Here is a 20,535-nt window from a genome sequence, read left to right as displayed (position 1 = left end):
GAAAATAGAACAAATGTTACATTGCTTACAGCACTCCAATTATTCTGTTACGAGAGGAAAATATAGTGTAGAATTCATAAATCGCAAAGATACACCTCGAGGCTTCTCCAAAAACATTTAGAACTGTTGTTGTTCTTTGATAAAAGAAAACACTGCCAAGACTCGCCAGAAATCTAATCTCTAATCCCCAGATGTTAATGTTAATGATCACTCCCATTAGTCCATAACCACAAGACTATGCAACTTTAACCAGTTGTTTCTATCTATATGTGTTCTCAGTGAAGACAAGTGCGGTAATCTTACCATGTCATCTGTATTATTAAGTTGGTGGCAAAAAAAAGAAGGCTCCACTGCAAAATACTAAGAAAAATTGCCGCCTTCAGTCTCTGATTGGTGGCAAAAAGTAAGACAATGTAACTACTATTATCAAGCAGATATCCCACCCCCCACATCAAAGGTCTAACATAAGAACATATCATTCGAGAAGCACTCCAAAAACAGTATGGTACCAAATAAACTACAGGACTCACATACAGACTTCCTCAACATATACAATTTGGAATTTCATAGACGTAAAAGTTAAGGGGGTGAACAAACACCATGCTACAGAAATATTAAAACGCAACGTCGGCAAACCACAGCATCATATTTGGCATTCACAATAGTCTATGTAATTGTCTAAGGCGAACAAGTACCATATTTGCCCTGTAGTTATAAACAGATCTGCAGAAGATGCGCAAAACAAGCGTTACCTTAGGAGGCTTCTTCATATTATATATCATTGTTCTCAGTGAAAGGATGAATGTATCTTCATTATATGTCATCGCTGTCGATTCTCCCTGCTCAGTGTTCATTGACCTCTCATATCCAGGCTCATTAAAATAGGGCTTTGAGTTTAGTATAAGCCCCTGTATGGATACCAGAACTTGCAGTGCAGTTGAAACGCCAGGAATCCACTTCTCATTCTTGTGTTGACCAGACCAAGTGCCAAGGAGGCTGAGGCATACCTTCCCACAGTTATACAGATTTGGATTGATGCGAAGCCCACCAGAATGATAGTAAACTTTCTGAAATTGAGATCCTTAGAATCAGTGTACAGTACACACTAAAAGATAAAATAAATATAAAACACTTCTTTCAAATGCGTACTGGAGGTACACCAGGATAACCGGAAGGAAAGGAAACATCAAAGAAGAAAAGACCGTCGTGGTAAGGGGTGCCTTCAGCTCCAATCATTACAGCCCTCAAGAGATCCATTCGTGTTTCATAAACCCTTACAAAAATGGTATCTGTAAAGGTAATAACACGAAAGAAAAAGAGTCAGAACATGGTCTCCACTGCTGCTGAGGCAGCAAAAGCCAATAAGTCCACACACTTGGCCAGCTTCATTCTTTGTCTTTGTTTAATAAGTAGTACAGAGAACTTTGTCAAAACAACTATTCAGGTACATCAGTTCTCAACTTCATTTTTACCACAGGTTTGCCTTTGCCAAAAGCAAATATATGAGATGCTAATTGCTATTATGCTGAGTCATGCAAATAATATGAGCAACAACAGAACATTGAAGAATTTATTTTAGAGAGTCTTTCCCCTCAAAGGGACATTTAACCACAAAGATCCCAAGAAAGAGGTAATTACAACAGTGAGAGACACGACCCCAAACCTGGCAAATCCTTCTCAAGAATCTTCCACTCCTCCTGTATTCTCTTCGCCCAGTTTTTTGGAGGCTGTGAGGCTGATGAAGTTAGAGAACCGTATGACTTACAAATTTTCATCGAAAGAAGTACTTAAATATGTTTTAGAGTACTCACTTGCTTCGCTCCACAACTATCACTTGTATAATGATGATCAGAATGATCTTGAACAGTGTCGAATTGTTTAAAAAGCTTCAGCTTTCTCATAACTTCCTCTTCAAAACCATCACCCTGATCTTCTGTCAAATCATCAGGAAACTTGCCGTCTTCCTCTTCCACGGGAAGGATATGTACAGAGGATTGCAAAGGCGACACATAACTAGTATAAGCAGAATGTTTATATGATTGACCCTTGGGATGCTTAGGATGGCCCATCATCCATGAACCAAATGGTACTGATCCAGAAGAAGGGCTGTGCGTGCCTGTTTGAGCAGGGAATGGAGGGACAAATGAATAGCTTGAACCGCTAGGATTGCTTCCACTGGTGTTGATAACTTCGCCCCATAAAGGAGGCTCAACTCCAGACGGAGGCTTTATAAGATCAAATTTATTTACAGCACTGGATTTGGAAGAACTACCAGATGCATCTGGCGTCTTCTTATTTCGAAAAGGCTCAAAATGCGCCGAGCTTTAAATGATTCCAATCCAAATGGCAAGGCCTTGGAATTGCCACTACGTTGTGAAGAAGCACGATTCTTTTTACTTTGGCCATTCTGTGTGACTAAGTAGGGTGCTGATGTATCCATTGAAGTAGATTGACTCACTGAGTCGACTTGGCCTGGCAGACCATGAACAACTGAAGTATGGTTCACCTGAGTTTGCACAGGCTCGGTCAAGCCAATATGTTCCATCCCCTGGAGGTTCAATGAGGCATCAGTTTGTATCAGAGAGCTTGAACCATTCAAACTACTGCCACCACTGGACTTGTCTTCATACTTGGGAGATCCGACAACCAAGGTATAGGTGCTTCCACGCCTGGAGGTATATCCATATTATCAAAATGAGCTTGAAGTGTATCGTATTCATCAACATCCAGTACATCTTCAAAAGGTCCATGTAATCATCCTCATAAGAAGTAGGATCATAAATTTGGCCGTCCAGATTTACAAAGGAATGTGAATCCTGCACTAAAGCGTCAGCGAAATGCCCCCATTGATTGATCCATCAGCACTACCATTGACACCGAGAACAAGAGGGGTACCAGCATCCTGTTGAATCCAATATTTAAGTGAAACAGAGACATAAGCCAAAGAATTTCTACAAACATCAAGCTTTCAGACGGTCAATTTCACATTGACTAAATCAAATTACCACTTAGGATCCCCCAGTCACTAAGCTTTAAAAAAATTTCTTAGAAAATCACTCAAGTTCATTATTTCATATCAAATCATTACATCCAGTTTATTGAGTTTCAAATGACCATCACCAGGCATAATATCGGACTGAACAGGGTGCTCAAGTGTTGATGTGGCAAACTTAAGCCCTGAGAACAAAAAGAAAGTGACGGCCACCCAAATCCACCTGCCAACAATAGATTTGACCTTGGGGGTGCTGTCAAAAGAGACCAAGTCTGACAAACAACCGGATTTAGGGTAGATTTGGTCCACGCCTTTTGCCATTTGGTATAGAAATGAAATATGAAGTCCATGGACTAATAGCATCAAATTAGAATTCAGCAATCCAAGGAATAACTGAACAATTCAATAATACAAAGTGCAATTTGACAGAGGCAGAATAGAAAACGATGTCATATGTCATCATAGAAAAGGTTAGGAACTAAATGACAAGTATCACATACCACTGCTTGACCATTGCAGTAATCATCAACATCGATCACTGCTTTGCCTTTCCTCATGGCATCAACATTTTTATCAATGACCACAAGATCAGCACAATCATCATCGTTGTCAATATCAATTACTTCATGGAAAATAGCCTGCACAGAAGTTTATGCAAGAGCAGTGTCAAATATCAATTACTTCATGTAACATGTCCATGCTTAACGATAAGAGCAATGTCAAATAGCAGTACAAAGAAGAAGCCACTATAAATACTATGTTACTAGAAAGACAAGCAATTTTATGCTGTTTTAAAATGAGTAACCAACTACCACCATTGATTGATTTTTTTATTTTATTTTTTTAGCAGCTTTAACATAGGAAGATGAATGGATAGATGCAATTTCATTGACATTAAAGGATTTAAGGTGAAGCACTTTATTACTTCAATGAAATGAGGCAGCCAGGTTACAGGAGCTAGAGCATATGCACATTGTTGGATGACACAATCTTGGTTGTAAATCCTTTGTGAAAAGCTTCACAGTTTTGTTACACACATTTATATATCAATAGAGTACCGCACGTTGGAAAGATGATGCTTCCTGCATTTGGCTTTATGTTGGAAAACATCACAAAAGAAGTTCCATTTGCCTAGAAGTCAGAGAGATGAAACCTTACTTAGGTTTAAAAGAAATTACTATTCCTTCTGATGTAAACTTAAAAGACAAGTATTTAGGTCTACGAATTCACTAACATGCTGCTTATATTGACTTTATACATTTTAACCAACAATTAGATTAACACTCCCCATTCAAAGGCTAAATGCAAGACCTTAGTCCTCAAAGATATTCAACATCTCAATCCAATTTCAAGAATAGGCACAAGTACAAAGGACATCATATTATAAAAGGAAAACAAATTTCAAATAGTCCAGCAGACAAAGTAAATAGCCAGTGTTATTTCCCATAAAAATCTGGAGCCAAGAAAGCTCAATAGAAGTTTTCTTGGAGAGTCGTTGACAGGCTTGACAATTCCAAGTCCCTGATTCTCTTATGTGGACAATAATCTAGTCAACCACAAAGAGATTCGCACTGAGAACTTTCCTTTTACCAAAACCTAGCAAGGGATTAGTCCCTTCGCATTCCATACAGTTCCACAACAAAGACAAACACTGAGAAGGGTGGCTCCGATGTTTAAGCCCTACAACATCATCTCACAACATCCATTCTACGTCTTCGAAAAGGAAAAACCAAAATTACCACCTAGTATCACTCGAGACATTGCTAACTCAATTTTTACTCAACAGGATATATTCAGAACAAAGATGGACGCAAATTTCAAACGATGTCCCATATATGCTAAGACCACAAACCAAGAAACCGAAGAAAAGACAAGGCTTTTATCCATCGAACAACTCAATACCGGCAGGTAATAAAAGACTCCACAGCAACCAAAGCTGAAACAATCCACATCGAAATAGATGCTGGAGGATTCAGGTGAATTCACACTTTGCGGAATGGAAGGAAAGCCTAAATTGGCTTCTCTACGTTTTAACAGCATTTTCGCGAATCTCCTCTTCCAAGGTAATGGTTGATATCATCCATTGGGAAAACCCAAAATAACCACCTTGCAACGTTGCTAACCCATATTTCAATCAACCAAGACATAAAGGAAACACAGATTGACGCTAAATTTCGATCATTGCACAGCATCTAGTTCACCCAGCAGCTGGAAAACAGTAGCATAAAAAACTAAATATAAAAATAAAAAATAAAAAATAAAAAAAGGAATTCCACTCAATGGTCGCGACCCCAGAGTCCCAAAACCAACCACTCGACAAAGGTCACACGACACTCTCGGAGTGATCGAGGCGACCCAAAATCGAGCAGAAAAACGACGATCAGGCGCGTAATCGCGCTGATCGAAGGCGAATTTCACACTGCAACGAACCAAGGAAGGAGGAAAAAAAGACTTTTTTTTTTTTTTTGTGGGTGGTTTGCGATTTCGATCGAACCTCTTTCTGCTTGGGCTCTTTGGAGGGGCGAGGAGCGGGAGGCGCGATTTCGACGACGTCGGGGTCCATGAACGCACCTGGCCTCGAGAACGCTCGCTTCCTGTTCGGTCAGTCAAGACACCAAGACAGAACGAGAGACAGAGACAAGAGACAGAGACAAGAGAGACCGGGTGAGAGAGAGGACCAGAAATTTTGATCCGACACACTGAAGCAAAGCGAGAGAGAGAGAGAGAGAGAGAGAGCGCCCAGCGAGTGTGCGTGCGTGCGTGGGCGCGTGCGGGCGTTGGACTCTAGCGCGCAGAGTAATAGAGAGAAAGAGAGAAGGAGAGAGAGAGAGCGACTTGGGATTGTGGGGAATGAGGGCATCAAGCGGCGGCGGCTGCATGAAACGGCTCGGCGATCGGCGGCCCGAGCGGGCGGAGGAGGGGGCGGGCGGGCGGGCCGGCAGCCGTCCACGGGGCGTCCCTTCCGGTTCCGCGAAATTCGATTCGGAAGGGGGCTGCACAATTCTGTTGCGAATTCTAGAGAGAGAAAGGGAAGGGCTTTTCGGCTTCGCGCGTGTTTGGGTCGTTTGGGTTTTTCGGAGCCAAGATCAGAGAGAGAGATAGAGAGAGAGAGAAGACGACTCCCAAGCAGAGGTAGAGAGAGAAAGAGAGAATGAGAGAGAGAGAGTGGTTTGATGAAACCCACTGCGTCTTCTTTCTCTCTCTTCCTCTCTCTCTCTCCCTCTTTCCTTCTCTGTGAATTTCGCCCTGTTTCTTCTTTCGCGGGGGCCCCGATCCGCTGCCCCCGCGCCCACGCGCCCGCGCGTGCGACCTCCTCGACGCCCGTCGATCGCACCCCGCGCGATCCCCCCTGCGTGACTGCTGACGCCCCGCCGTTGACGGGAAACCCCGGTTTTACGATTTTATCCCCGGCCGGGGGGCTGCGGGAGGGAGGTGACCTGTCCGGCGCGAGCGGGGCGTCGCCTTTTTTCCTGCCCCCGTGGATGACGTGGATTTTTTGAATTTATCGCAGGGAAAAAAAAATAAAGGTTAAAGATTTACATAATCTCGCGTGATTTTCCGAACCGGATTATCGGGATTTCTCGATATATAATCATTAATCATCAGCCGCTTGATTGGAGATGATTACGCAAGGAGCGTGGGGGAGGGGGTGGCGTTGCGGATGCGCTCAGCTGCGGGGGATGTACTGATCGAAACCCCAGACTTGGCATGCAAGTTTGGGTAAATCTTTTAGAGATATATGTGTATAAAATGTCCGATTTTTTCCTCTTTCTGTTTTTCCTTTTTTTGACGGAAATTAGAGGGCGACGCGTGTCTCGCCTTCCTGCTGACCGTCGGATGCGCTCGGCACCCCACGCTCACGCCACTCGCCATCGACGGACGCGATCGCACGGAGGGCTCGGTGGGGCCCCCTCCCCGGGCCCGCCGAGCGTAAGAATTGAGGAAAAAAAAAAAGAATGGGCCGGGAACGGTCAAAGACGGACCGAATTTTTTCCACGCAAGGAGAAAGGATTCGAGGTGGGGCCCGCCGAGGTTTTTCTTCGATCACTATGATGAATCGGATAATTTTTTTTTATTTTATTTTTTTGGCTTCTGGGAATAATCCAAAATATGTCTCCCCGATTTTTGAAAGTCCGAAACGAAGATGGAGAGAAAACGCTCGCGTAATTTCCATTCGAATCTACCTCTGTTGACACAAATCCTATGTCGAGTTAGTTGTTTTTGCTAAAAACTAATTATATGATCTCTTATGAGTTATTACGAATTTTTATTTCGATCATTTAATTTTCGCGATCGACGATCAAATACCATGATCGAGACAATAATTTCGTGTCATTGGAAAACAAATCCAAAGGGTTCTACCATTAGAAATAGATTTTTTCATGCTCGTTCAAATTTGATTTCCTTGGCAAGAAATTAAGATAGGTCTTGAAAATCTATCACTCACAATGATTTCCTTATAAATCTCTTTCGTTGACTCAACTTGCATCAAGTCAAACGTCTTTATTAGGAAAATTGGTGCAATTTCTAATAAATTGGTCTAGCCCTTAGTTTTTGCGATGGATGATTAGATATTGATTCATATTGCCTTTCTCGAAACGAGATCAAAAAGTTCCGTGATTAAAAATTTAGAAATGGATGCCACCCCTCGTTTGAATTTCAATTTCTTCAGCAGGAAATCTTAATAGGTCTCGAAGCATCTATTTATATTCGGTTTAGGAAGAGTTAAAAGGGATTTCTATGATTATGAAGGGAGATGTGGTGATGTGATTTGGGGGTTTTGGATTTTTTTTTTTTTTTGATGGAGCCCACATCGTTTTTGTATTGGCACGTAGGATGGTTCTTGCAAACTCCTCCTTTGGGGTCAATGGGAATTTGGAGGGCTGGCATTGGAGTGAGTCCAGGCCCATTGGTCCATCTAAAAGACAACCTTGGGCCCCAAAAAGTTGACTGGACAACATGAAATTTGTCTAGTGAGTGGGCCAGAGGCCAAGATTCATGGACATGATAGTCAACCCAAACCCAATCATCAGATTTGCTAGAGACTCTGCCTAGGGTTGAAATAAATAAATAAATAATTCCATTTTTCACTATGCATTTGGAATTGGCTTTGCAAAGGGGCTTTGGGCTTCTAAAGATACTTAGGTCAAAGTTGAGGTGTTTGGGAACCACTTTGCAATTCCCATTAGGCCAAAGTTGGCCTTCTGAAGGCCTGGCAAAGCCGAAGTGCAGGGTGCCTTGGGCTTTTAGCTTTCGGCATACAAGTTTACACTGTTCATTATTTTATTTTTTTCCAAAATCATCCTATTCTACTGTTCATCTTCTTCTGTTGCTCGAAGCTCCGCCGACGGCTCGGCATGGTCGCGGTGGCCTAGGAGACCGTCGCTGGGGAGGGGTGCAACTGTTGCCAGGGAGTGGTGCGTGTCTGGGGTGCGGCGATCGCCGTGGGTCGCAGGGTTGCTCGACCTCCCGCGACCTTGTCAACCCAGATCCGGAGACGGTGAGGTCGCGCGACCCCGCCGCGACCCATACCTGGGGCGACGAGGTCCTCCCGCGACCTCACCGCCCCTGATCTGGGTCGCGGCGGTCGCCGGAGGTCGCGCAACCTCACCGCGACCCAAATCCAAGGGTGGCGAGGTCGTGGGACCTCGCTGCCCCAGATATGGGTCGCGGTAGGGTCGACCGACGTCCGGCAGCCTCCCGTTGAGGTCATGGGACCTCGCCGCCCCAAATCTGGGTTGCAGCGTGGTCGCCTGACGTTCGACAGCCTCCCGCCGAGGTTGCGGGACCTCGCCGCCCCAGATCTGGGTCGCCCGACGGCCGGCAGCCCTCGCCGAGGTTCGCCCGACGTCCGGCAACCCTCGCCGAGGGTCTCCCGACCTTTGCCCTTGCCAGTTAATTTTTTTATCACAAAAGTCCTTTGTAACTATAATTTCCCCAAACATCATTTTGCTCAAAGATACTTCACAATGGACTTTTAAATTGTAATTTACCAAACACAATTTGCATTCTAAAAAGTCCCCTCAACCTAAAGTCCTTTGCATTTTCCCACTTTCTCCAAAAGTTTAACCAAACACACCATTTTCTGAGGGTAGCAGCCCACGCTTCATTTTGACCGTGAGAGCGGTAAGTATATTGATCTTGTGCATACACATACACTCTTATAAATATGTTGATAAAGACGACATAGATCCAACATTTTGAAATATTACAAGGATCTTCGACACTTTATCATTTATATCAAGTACTCTCCCTATAATTCAAAATCGACACTTTGAATCTTTCCAACTTATAAAGACCTGTTTACCTTGATGTAAACCCGAAATCCACATTGATATAGTTAAATCCAATGATGAGGACGTGGTAATTCAAAAGTAAGGACAACAACTTGTTATTTTATGCATGGGCATGAGATGCAACTTGAATTCAATACAAAAAGCGAGGATGGTCATCACATATTTCAAATAGTGAAGAAGTTATTCGACACGGAGAATAAAGATGATGGTACTTTTAACTTTCTCTTCATATTATAGTTTTTATTGGAATACAACTAATATCAGAGATGATATATATCAATATTAGAGTGAAAGTGACAATATGAAATTATGAGGAACGGTGGAGGAGAACCTCCCTCGAACTTTCTCAGTTGCTCTAGTACGTTTATGAAATTATATTTTTTTCTCAGTTGCATATAGCGGGAGTGATAAAGACTTGAGCAAAGGGAGACATTATTCAATCACCGGACCTGGGAGGTCTTATCTTTCACTTATTGATCCCACCGGTCCATGATCATCATGCTTAATCTCCAGCCTGTGGTCTCTATTGTCAAATGAATCGCGTCACAAGAAAAGAAAAACCAGGGCTTCCATTGCTTTTTAAAATCAATCACCGTCAGAAAATAAAGCTTCCAATTTTGGGCAAAGCTTTCATGGAGGAAGAAATTGATCCCTCAGACCACCTTCTTTCTCCAGTAAATCGTAAGGATATGTTCTAAACTGATCATTATATCTGATAGAGGGAGTTCTTGGTGATTAAACTATACCGTGTCGATCATTTTCTAGGGAGGTCTCAGACCAGACAAGTATTTTCGGGCCTAGATCAAATTGGAGTTTTCTCGAAACGCAACGATACGAAAAGACAGTAAAGTTCAAAGACGATGGCACAAAGATAAGAGTGCCAAATGCTCATATGCTTGGGAATATATCTTTGCTTTACTTTCTTGGCAGACATGAGAGGTTTTCCTAGAAAGAAATGGTTGGAGACATACTCATGTGTATGCACAACATCTGTCTTTCTTAGATTCCCTTATTTGTTCGCCTCAGACATCTTTTCATGTTGCAGGAGAGCAAAAGCAGCAGAATCGACGCCACGGTTGGACGGATAGAACAGAACTCAACTCGAATTTATGCTTTACGTACGTATCCAACACAGCGTTTGGAAACCATGTTCTCTTTGCTGTTTGATTAAGGCTTGAGTTCAAAAGGACAAAGACAGAGAAAAGACAAGTCCCCTTTTGATGGTCCGAAGGTACCAACATAATGATAATTCATCGCACTGTAAACTATCCGAGGGTCGACGAACTCCAGAGTTCATCGACATGCACAATAAGCTTGTTCCATGACCGATTTACCCAATACAAAACCTACGTAAAGCTTCTTAATTTTCATGAGGTAGCACAACCAATTCATACAATGGGTTTAACCAATTAGAAAGATCTTGTCCTACGAAGCTATGTAATACAAGATTGATCCAAGTCGTTCCATATTCAGGCCAGTTCTACAGTATGTGGACAGGGAACGAGTCTTCTTCCTCCATTGAAAAATCCAAGCCAAGCAAAAATCAAGCTGGCTCTTTGCTGGTTTTGACAAAGTGGAGAGTTCATCAACATGCACAGTAAGCCGGTTTTGACGAAGTGGATGGCCAAACCCAGACAAAACCCAAGTTCATCGACAAAGTGAACGTTAGTTTTTTTATATCCTTATTATAATAGGCCAAAAAAGTTGGTTTTGACAAATTGGAGGCCCAAACCAAGAAAAAATCAGAGTTCGTCGACATGCACAATAAGCTTGTTCTATGACTGATGTGTCCAATACAAAACCTACGTAAAGCTTCTTTCTATTCATGAGGTAGCACCACCAATTCATCCAATGGATCAACCTATTAGAACGATCTTGTTCTATGAAGCTTAGAATAAAAGATCGATCCATGCCAATCCACTTTCACGGCGGCTCTACATTAAGTGGACAGGGAACGAGTCCTCTTCCTCCATGGAAAAATCCAAGCTAGGAAAAAAAAAAATCAAGCTAGCTGTTTGCTGGTTTTGACAAAGTGGATGGCCAAAAAAGAAAAATGACAATCTCTTAAATTAAGAGGAGCAATGTCCATGTCTGATCTCTTAGAACCTTAAGAATTCTGATGTAGACATGAGAGGAGGAAAGGAGGCCAGCCCCTCCATTATTAAGATTCCTTTGGGTGCTTCAATGGCGTGTGCTGCTCTCACGCCTAGTTTTGGTCCCACACCGGCCATTCCCGTGGCCCCACATCGACATGAACCTAAATTGGAGCCTCTTCATCACCCATCTATAAATACCGAGGTATAGCAGAGCTTGGAGATATAGCAAGTCACATAGCAAAACAGATACCTCCACATACAAGTTTCTAAGCTCGTCTCTCGTGTTCAAACTCGATCACCATGTCGGACAAGTGCGGCAACTGCGACTGTGCTGACCAGAGCCAGTGCACGTAAGTGTTCTCTATACTATTTCCAAAGCATTCCAATCTCTCAAAAAACTGAAATCAGTAGGCGTACTCATCATATGGCAAGCATGGTGCACTTGGCTTTGATAATCCATGATACAAATGAAACATGTGGATCCGTCTGAAGCTGTGATATACAGGATTCTGCTTTCCAAATATCTGTACTTTGCGTTTCATCAATATAGAATTGGTTATTAAGCTGGAAATAGGAAGCATATTAATGGAAGTTACGTATGTTTTGTGTTTATACTTGCAATAAAAACATTGCTGTTCTTGATTACAGGAAGAAGGGAAGCAGCTATGCTGCTGACTTCGTGGAGACTGAGAAGAGGTAACTGTTCTGCCTTGAGGACTATAGTTTTTTTAAGGGGTTATTTCAAATGCAACCTCCAATACCTGGACTGAGTTACACAAGTCCTCATCGAAATTCCTAGCCAGTAAGAACCTGCTCTTAGGGAGGACATGAGGAACTAATATAATATGTAAACGGATAGGATCCATGATTTCTAACTCCCAAATTTGCCAGGAATAAGATAGTTCTAGTACTGCTATAGGCGGAGACCCGTAATTATTAGAACACACCCTTGCAAAACACAGGAACAGCAATAAACGAGTATCATTGACAGCATATGCAAAACATCTCCTTCTACACAACTCTAAAGAAGAACACCTGAGATTTCAGACTTGATGAAGAAAGAATTCGAACTTTTTCCATCTTTTTTTGTCCTGAAAGACGAATTTTTACCTGGCATAAGTACCTTACAATTGATCACTTTCTTTTTTACGTTATTAAGTATCACGATATCAGTTGTTTCAGTTTCTGATGGTTGCCTTACTGATGCAGCCACATCGAGACTGTCTTCATGGATGCTCCGGCTGCTGAGAATGATGGCAAGTGCAAGTGCGGCAGCAGCTGCGCCTGCACCAATTGCACCTGTGGCACCTGTGGTCATTGAGCACAGAAACCCGATGTTATATGCATGTGCTGTGAAAGTCACCTATAATGTGGTTGTGACGTAATTTTAATGTTGTCCTCTACTGTCTTTTGTGCTTCTTCAGTGGCATCTGCACCACGGTGCAGATGCCTCGCTAATAATATCATGTAATACCATCTTTATGGCTCAATCATAAATGAACTAATATTAGTATAAGCTTGACTTCTCCCTTTACTTGATTAGTTAGTACGATTGCCTCTCGATTTGTTAATACGATATTTGTCCCCGCGTGATGAGTGAGCATCTATGGTGATGTGAAGGGTGCTAAAATTCAAAACTTAAAAGGAATTTCACATACATAAGACGAGCTAGATCATGCTATCAATTATTATTACCAAAGCACGTGATGGTAATGATCAATGAGCGAGAATCAGGAGCAACAGGTGATGGTTTCAAAAACTTTGGATGCTTCAGCTTGAGCTTTTCATGGCCCACATCAAGTCAATTGAATCATCTGGAAAGCAAATTTGTGGCTGCACAAGCTAAATTTCAATTAAGAAAAGGACAAAGAAAAGATACCGAGGAAGATATAAAAGAAAAGGAAAGAGCTATTTGTTAGCATACCCTAATTACAAGTCAGACATGTCAATATGAAAGACAGAAGACATATAGTTCTAATTAGCCAAACAAAATCACATTAATTTTGACGGAAGGTGAAAATATGTATGATTTTCCCATTAAATGATGCCTCATCTCTCTTGGATTAGATGTAAATCCACCCAGAAAACTCGTGGGAACATGTGAAGAAGTCGGCCAGAACAACTGACTCCGCAACAGGAAAAGATGATAACAATCAAAAGCAAAGCAATAGCTCAAGTTTACATTACTTCATAAGCACACCGCAGAGAAAAAGCAGAACATAGATAGAAACATGAGAGAATAGTCTGGGTCTGAAGTTCATGATCAGGCAATCAACAGTATCGTTCCATTCGGAAACTCAAACTGACAAGCTTATATTTATCAAACCGGAAAAAAAAAAAGTGTAAAACCGTATATAAAATGCATTTTCTCTCCATCAGTGTTTTGTAAATAATATCAGCTCATTCCATACATGTTCGGCTTAGCTGCTTTAAGATATGAAAGCCCTCCGCTCAAAAGCAGTCGAGATGAGACTCAAGTACTTTCTGCGTGCATCTTCTTCACCATGCTGCAAATTGCATTCATCTCTTAGCCATTTCAGTGTGAAGACCAGAATAGTATCTTTTTCTTCACTAGATGCTGCTGGCTGCTCGAACTTGGTCATGTTTTGACCCTGTGAGGCTCAGGCTGAAGAAGTACTTCATAAGGAAATTCCATCCATCAGTGAACTTGAAACCAAAAAGCAATGACAAACTGTAGGTAGATTTCAAAGTTAACAACAAAAGGAAAATAGATATGTGCTGGCTATACTAGCTACCAATTTACAATTCCAGACAAAAAGGACATATCAGAAATTGAAGCAACTGACTTGAGAAAGGGGTCCCCTTGTCCTCTAGAGATTAGGAATATTTAAGCAAACATTTTGGAGTACATGATTTTTTGCCCCATAAAAGAGATTATGGTACTTAGAAAAAATTTATTGCTAAGCTCAACATCTACAAACTATTCAAAACATACTGCTAATAAAATAAAACAGATGACGAAAGATTGCATAATCAAGCTCAATGGAACTTAATGATCACCCAAGATGAATTCAGGCTTAGTCCCTTTCCTGGCTTGAGCCATAGATATTGAACTGGTACATGCCATGGCGCTCTCTCTCTCTCTCTCTCTCTCTTCACAGACAGAGCGAGTTCTCTTGTGATTTGCTTCTCAAAAGAGCCCCGCATTTGTATGAGTACTTTGTTAACAACTGAAATTGTATGACAGAATTGGGTTGAATTGGTATCAGTCTGGATAGCAAGAAGAATGTGGATGACTGCTCCATTGGATGGATAATTTCAATGAATTAGTCTTTTTCCTTCTTAGCCTTCTTCCCCTCTTCACTAAATATGAGGTTGCTAGATGATTCAGGTTGGTGCCTGGGAAATGCACGATCCTGTGACCCCAGATGAATGGTAAGCTGTTACCAAATTCCCTGTTATTTCTTCCTTGCATCTTATGAATCAATTCAACTGAAGAACGTCCAAGATGAACCTAACTTGCTTCACCTGAGAGTTCTGTTTACAACCTGATGAAGACAACGGGAGGCCCAATCAATGGCTTAAATGGAGACAACCATTCGTTGGTTTGTACTCCACAACTAATTAGTCTAAACATAACTTGCCATCCCTAACATCCGCCATACTTCTCTACGACAAGAATGGGCTAGTTCTAGTTTGACAACTCTAGACCGAGAGGTAGCAAATAAAGGCCAAAAAAAACAAATGCGAATATCGTAACCATGATAATCTGTTCCCAACATGTCCAACACAATGTTTAAAGTGGCTGTCTGCAATTGGAAGCATTTACATGAAAAGGTCAATCACAGCACTCATTATTTTGGAATTGTGTTATCACATTCACCTTGCTGAGTGAAGAAGCTAAATTCCTAGTTCCCACTGCTTCATCCACCATGTTAAGTAAAAGAAAGAATGTATAACACTGCCACGACACACTTGAAAATACAATCTTTGCAGGTAAATGGCTAATTTTGTATTGAGGTGGACAAAGGCATGACAGAGAATGTTTTAACAAAGAAGTCAATCTGAATGTACAACAACTTCAATTGAGGAAACAAGCTTTATCCTCTTGGATGACTTAAAAGCAAACAGGCAGAACTGCACAGATTAACCTTATCTCTGCTTGAAAGATTCAAGCAACATCAGCTAAAGCACGAAATCACCAACAGCTGGTGAGTTAGGACATTATTCACTCATTGCTATTATCCGTGAGTAAGATCTACAAAATAATTTCCCAACGTGAAGCAAATGATGGCACACTCCAAACTCCAACCTCTGACCCATCTTCAAGATAACGAAAATTAATTGATCCCTGAGATTTTTGAGACACCTGTGAACAAGATGAAAACACGGGCATCCTCCAGCTTGTGTGGAATTCCAGCAGAAACAATTGCCTAATGAAAATTACATAACCAAAATATCCAGGAATTACAATCACACCATATGATCCTACTTTTCGTTCTTTTCCAACTCCCCCGCATTGTTTCATGCCAAAAGCAGCATAACTGGGCGATTGTATAAGCATTTTGCAATCACGGTCAATGCCTACAAGGGAATTTTCGAAGTCCCTCTCATCACAGCACAGACAATCCAGTTTTCCAAGCTAATCATACTTTTCCCTCCATGAGTACACCAAATAGAGGATCCAGGAAACTGCTAACGCAATATCGCCGACAACCTTCCTTGGCCACTCGTCGGCAAGTTCATCCACCTTCCTCTCAAAGTAAAACCTCCAAACAGCGGTCACAACATGGAGGAGCACACACCCTTTTGCAAAGAAGCTCTGGAACTCCCTGTCCTTAACAAATCCCACCATGATTAGTAGGAAGCCGACAGCCACAAGCAGCAAACCCGAAAAGGAATCTGAGGTTTTGATCAAGAGTTGATCATGCGGTGTAGATCCTTGAAGTTTCATTGCTGAAACCTCGGAGGAGTAGAACATCATAAGACCTCCACAAGCTATGGCTACCAGAGAATGGAGTGCACAGATCAAGAAAAACCCAGGAGAAGCCATCACTGGATAAACACTCACAGGTCACGAGTCACAAACAACCCTGTATCTCCTCAGACACCCACACAAACTAACGAAAGTGGCAGGAGAAACCAACAAACCACATAAACCCTATTCATCCAAAACAAGAAAGGCCACAAAGATCCCAACTTTCAGCCCAGAATTCAAGCACCACCCGCTTATTGCCTCCATCGCCACACGGCCAACGTTCCTGTAACAAGAATCAGAGGCTCAAACGACAAACAAACACAATACTCCGGGCTCACGAGCATCATTCAAGAGCCTAGAGTGACATACAGGTGACAAAAATCCCATGAATTTCATAGAAAAGAACCGATGGACGACTCCACACACCGGAGCTGAAACAACGACCTTAGGTACGGACCACGATCATCCCCACAAAATCGCATCTTTAAGGAGAGAGCAACAAATTATCAAACTTTCAATTGAAATTCAGACTCTGATTGGCAAGTCATTCCAGTCTCATGATGATTATAACAGAGAGAGAGAGAGAGAGAGAGAGAGAGAGAGATTACCCAGATGAACTCTCGAACGTTATGTCCTAACGTATTGCCTTAGAATTTAATTATTAAGAAGAAAACATAACTGCCTTCTCGATGGCAAGGAGAGATCGCTTTTTACTTCTTGAAGCCTCCGCACGCAAAAGAATGCCGTCCTTTTCACGGTCATTGCCTTGCTTGTCCTGCTAAAGAACTTCAGGGCTGCTTCATCATGGCTACTTGGACCAATATTATAACAACCAGAAAATGAAGAAGTCATGACGGCATAAGACAAGGGAAGTCGCCAAGAAATTTATTGAATTTGCCAATTTCGGAAAACTTATAGACAATGAAAGCGATAAAAGAAAAAAAGAAAATATTGTAACTTTCATATTTATGAGAGACGTGAAGTTGATGGGCGGGGCTCAGATTTATCAGACCTGTTCTGTAGATACAGCAATGCTCATTAATGGGGTATTGAAGCATTGGAATCGTGTAGGCCACCAGCCATCATCAGTTTTCAGCTTTGTTGGTGAATATTCTTAAGAGTACTTATAATTCTCCAACAAGTGATTTGTTTAATCGACAACAACAAATACAAAGCCCTTCAGGGATTTCAACAGTTCTGCGTAGGATGGCGTTTCATTGGTCAGTGATTATTTGATTCTTAACCCACAGCTGGATGCACTATGATTTCCTGATAAACAACGAATTATGCAGATTCTGAGAGGCTCCCTTTCTCTTCCCCCGCACACTGTTTTGGTGATAACATCGTAATTTGCCCTCAAAACGATGAGTCTACCAGTAATGTATTTATCAGTCAAATTTGTCACTACCAGGGTTACTCCGTACCAACCGAGCGAAACAATTTCTTTGCAGTGACGATCCTAACATGAGAATGAGAAAAGCACTTGGTATCGACGGGCAGGTGGTATAATTATTTGGAATAAAGTGTATGTACAAAAAATGAGAATAGATATCGACACTTTCAAAATTTTGAGCTTTTCCTAGCTCCGGAATCAGCCTATGCCTCTTTGAAGAAATCCTCCTCTCCCAAAATATATAAATGAACGAATGAATCAGAATGTACACGAAGTTCAAAAGGAACTTCTGTCCCTAGTGCCTGCAGTGACTTTCCGGTGCCGCCTCCTATCACTCTTCGAGCGCTTGCTGCTAATACCCTTTTTCACAGGAGCTCTTCTTCCAGATGTACTGATGATGGTTGAAGACAGTCGAGCTCGTATTGCGGGACTTGCTGGAGGCGGCATCTGCTCCAGCAGATCTCTGTGGTATGCCTGCCAATGAAAGTTGCCATGTTAAGATGTCAGGTAATGTCCTACGAACTTAAGTTAGTACAAAGGACATAAAGATTCTAAATGAGCTGATCCAACAGACAGGAATAGCACGACTATCTGTCTTTATCATCCATGCATTCGCCCACTTATTGACTATAACCTTCAATGAACCATAAACACAGTAAGAAGAGCTTCAAACCTCATCAAAGGAGATAGGAGTACCCCTGTTTGAAGATGCTCATTGGAGCACATTTCCCTTTTCTGTTCTCTTCTGTATATTTTTTAGTTAAATAGGGTGGGAGGGGAGAACTGTGAAGCTGAAAGTGGAACATAGTTTGTAAGGAAGATTGAGCTCTCTCGACTTAGGCCAACCCTTGGCCTCCTATTAGTGCAAATTCCCCAACAGATGTAAGCCCTCACCAGTAAAAGACAGAGTGCAGAAGGAAGAAGGACAAGAAACAGTATTCCAGTCTGATTTCATTTCAAAAATGTGGAGTGAATAATATTTTACTGTATATACCCCATCATTGATCATCAATGAAAGCTGCCATACCAAATAAATGGATTAGCCTCTATAAAGCCCCGAACCATCACAGATGAACCAAGCTATGAGTTCGCTTATCATAACTACATGAACATTGACAGCATAAATGGCGGTACCTGAATCACAAAGTTCCGCCTTTCACAATCCAGAAACATATTGATGGACCAATCAGCTTTTGCCATTAACTTGTCCCTCACTGTGGAAAAACTTAATTGATCCCTGGCAGTAAATCGATCCACTTCATTGAACCATAGACAGGTGAACAGATTCGTAATAGGAATATGTTCCCTCATGATCACACACCCTCAGGAACATCTGCACCAACCCAACCATCCATCAAATCATAAATACGCTGATACAAAATCTCACCAAAATCATGGGGAAAATATCTAGGCATCCCAATAAATAAAATGCAACAACACATACCACTAGTTATAGGGAGCTTGGCTACAGAATATGGAGTCAAGCCCTCTCTTTTATAAAATTCTATCTGAGAATCAATAGAGGCATTGTCATACTTTCCCGCAGCTTTATTAGCCTCAGCCTCTTCGAAGACATCGAGCGCCTATAATGTCTAGAAATTGCAAAACTAGCATTTTCGCGCATAGGAACCTGAAAAGGATAAACTTCTGCATATTAAAATAATAATTAAGCAACCTGAATAACTTCAACTTCAGAAAACCGAACTGAGTCATACGCAAAAGTAATTGAATCCTGTGTCACACACCTACATGCACCCTAGGTGAGAGTTTACACCATTCTCTCAATTACTTTTGGTAAAAATGGAAAATGGAACTTGACCAAAAGGTTCGCAGGTTACAGAAAAGTATATTTTCAACAAAGATGAAGCAAATCACCCCAAAAGAACAAGCTGCTTTACTCTCACTTCAACACAACTTAGAAAATGATTGTCGGCTTCTGTTTTGCAACAGAAAAAGGGTAGTTTCTAGCTTAAGAAAAGTTTTAATTGAGGGAAGGCAGAGTCAAAGACAGATAAAACTGCTGTTTTCAAGGTTAATTCCTCCCCCACCCCCCAAAAAAAAAAAGTAAAGAAATGGAAAAGATAGCTGTATTATCGTCTCTTCTAGGACTCAAGATGAGCTAATAGAATAGTACTGCAAAATGCCTCCAAATGAACTAGAGGCACTTGCTGCTGACTTGTTGCCTGCTCATGATAGAATTGACCAGCTGGACTACAAGATCCCATGATTCTCCAAATGTCTCGCTGAATAGAGATTATCCACTTTTGTATTTTTGATAAGTAACGAATTTTAATGATAGGAAGATCTTGCAGTACTCAATAACTATAAAAGAACTACAGTCCCTTGCCAAGGCAAGTACTTTAAAAGGATAAGGGATTAAGGGACCAAAAAGCAAATGGAAACAGCCTTAAGATTCATATTGAAAGATCCGGTGTTTCATATCTCATCACTTTGGGGTTAGGACTTGCATCCTCAGGTATAAATCAATTGACTCTTGCCTTACTAGCTGCACAAAGAAGCAATTTCTAAAGGAACACATGACAACAGTATATAACACTTTAGCTCAACTAACTAATGGCGACGAAATATCAAAATGTTATCTCAGATGCAACAACACAATTTTATCTTCCCTTATTCTACAGTCATTAGCAGCAAAGATGTCGAAAGCAACAAAAGATAATTCCCTATGTTCCTATCGCCTTAAAACTTCTCGTGAAACTTTCAAATAAAAATGCTTCCTATTACACTCAGTTATAGATCGACAACAATCGTCGGTAATTGGAGGAAAGGGAAAATAGGAAAAGGAGAAAATAGAATTC

General features: G+C 41.5%; 3 protein-coding genes and 2 long non-coding RNA genes across 9 annotated transcripts; 1 reads left to right on the top strand and 4 right to left on the bottom strand.

Annotated features, from left to right (window-relative positions):
- Positions 1-641: 641 nt before the first annotated feature.
- Positions 642-6,200, bottom strand: LOC104448439 (probable ubiquitin-conjugating enzyme E2 25). Of its 3 annotated transcripts, XM_039315777.1 has the most exons (7): positions 5,828-6,184; positions 5,487-5,586; positions 3,493-3,630; positions 1,812-2,902; positions 1,664-1,727; positions 1,150-1,289; positions 642-1,067 (listed from the first exon to the last, which is right to left on the bottom strand). In XM_039315777.1, exons 4-7 carry the CDS (start codon positions 2,070-2,072, stop codon positions 657-659), a joined length of 876 nt encoding a protein of 291 aa, XP_039171711.1. In that variant the 5' UTR covers positions 2,073-2,902; positions 3,493-3,630; positions 5,487-5,586; positions 5,828-6,184; the 3' UTR covers positions 642-656. The 3 variants fall into 3 exon arrangements, with proteins under 3 accessions (XP_039171711.1, XP_039171712.1, XP_039171713.1); XM_039315778.1 differs by lacking the exon at positions 5,828-6,184 and having other exon boundaries at positions 5,487-5,811; XM_039315779.1 differs by lacking the exons at positions 642-1,067; positions 1,150-1,289; positions 1,664-1,727 and having other exon boundaries at positions 2,185-2,902; positions 5,828-6,200.
- A 5,374-nt stretch (positions 6,201-11,574) lies between these two features.
- On the top strand, positions 11,575-12,900 carry LOC104448438. The gene is made up of 3 exons (XR_726299.3): positions 11,575-11,734; positions 12,033-12,080; positions 12,594-12,900. It is a non-coding gene; the product is annotated as an uncharacterized LOC104448438 (long non-coding RNA).
- Positions 12,318-15,321, bottom strand: LOC120294935. The gene is made up of 2 exons (XR_005552289.1): positions 13,796-15,321; positions 12,318-13,217 (listed from the first exon to the last, which is right to left on the bottom strand). It is a non-coding gene; the product is annotated as an uncharacterized LOC120294935 (long non-coding RNA).
- A 13-nt stretch (positions 15,322-15,334) lies between these two features.
- LOC104448436 lies at positions 15,335-17,159 on the bottom strand. Of its 3 annotated transcripts, none has more exons than XM_039316017.1 (3): positions 16,932-17,127; positions 16,693-16,805; positions 15,335-16,606 (listed from the first exon to the last, which is right to left on the bottom strand). In XM_039316017.1, the coding sequence occupies exon 3, from the start codon at positions 16,396-16,398 to the stop codon at positions 15,988-15,990; it is 411 nt and encodes a 136-aa protein (XP_039171951.1). In that variant the 5' UTR covers positions 16,399-16,606; positions 16,693-16,805; positions 16,932-17,127; the 3' UTR covers positions 15,335-15,987. The 3 variants fall into 3 exon arrangements, with proteins under 3 accessions (XP_039171951.1, XP_039171950.1, XP_010060554.1); XM_039316016.1 differs by having other exon boundaries at positions 16,750-16,805; XM_010062252.3 differs by lacking the exon at positions 16,693-16,805 and having other exon boundaries at positions 16,932-17,159.
- Positions 17,160-17,889: 730 nt separating this feature from the next.
- LOC120294934 lies at positions 17,890-19,295 on the bottom strand. The gene is made up of 3 exons (XM_039316018.1): positions 19,161-19,295; positions 18,851-19,049; positions 17,890-18,190 (listed from the first exon to the last, which is right to left on the bottom strand). Exons 2-3 carry the CDS (start codon positions 19,025-19,027, stop codon positions 17,993-17,995), a joined length of 375 nt encoding a protein of 124 aa, XP_039171952.1. The 5' UTR covers positions 19,028-19,049; positions 19,161-19,295; the 3' UTR covers positions 17,890-17,992.
- Between the last annotated feature and the right edge of the window lie 1,240 nt (positions 19,296-20,535).

This window comes from Eucalyptus grandis, chromosome 6 (assembly GCF_016545825.1).
Source record: "Eucalyptus grandis isolate ANBG69807.140 chromosome 6, ASM1654582v1, whole genome shotgun sequence".
Classification (NCBI taxonomy): Eukaryota; Viridiplantae; Streptophyta; class Magnoliopsida; order Myrtales; family Myrtaceae; genus Eucalyptus; species Eucalyptus grandis.
Note: the sequence above shows the minus strand (reverse complement) of the source record. Positions and strands in the feature narration are given on the sequence as shown.

Bases quoted from the DNA above. Each gene is read 5' to 3' on its own strand.
- LOC104448439 (XM_039315777.1), bottom strand. From the start codon at position 2,072: ATGATGGGCCATCCTAAGCATCCCAAGGGTCAATCATATAAACATTCT. The intron at 1,728-1,811 runs GTGAGTACTCTA...TCAGCCTCACAG, and splicing joins ATAGTTGTGGAGCGAAGCAA to CCTCCAAAAAACTGGGCGAA. The intron at 1,068-1,149 runs GTACGCATTTGA...TCTCAATTTCAG, and splicing joins GTTATCCTGGTGTACCTCCA to AAAGTTTACTATCATTCTGG.
- LOC104448436 (XM_010062252.3), bottom strand. From the start codon at position 16,398: ATGGCTTCTCCTGGGTTTTTCTTGATCTGTGCACTCCATTCTCTGGTA.
- LOC120294934 (XM_039316018.1), bottom strand. From the start codon at position 19,027: ATGAGGGAACATATTCCTATTACGAATCTGTTCACCTGTCTATGGTTC. The intron at 18,191-18,850 runs GTACCGCCATTT...TTTCATTGGCAG, and splicing joins GGCGGAACTTTGTGATTCAG to GCATACCACAGAGATCTGCT.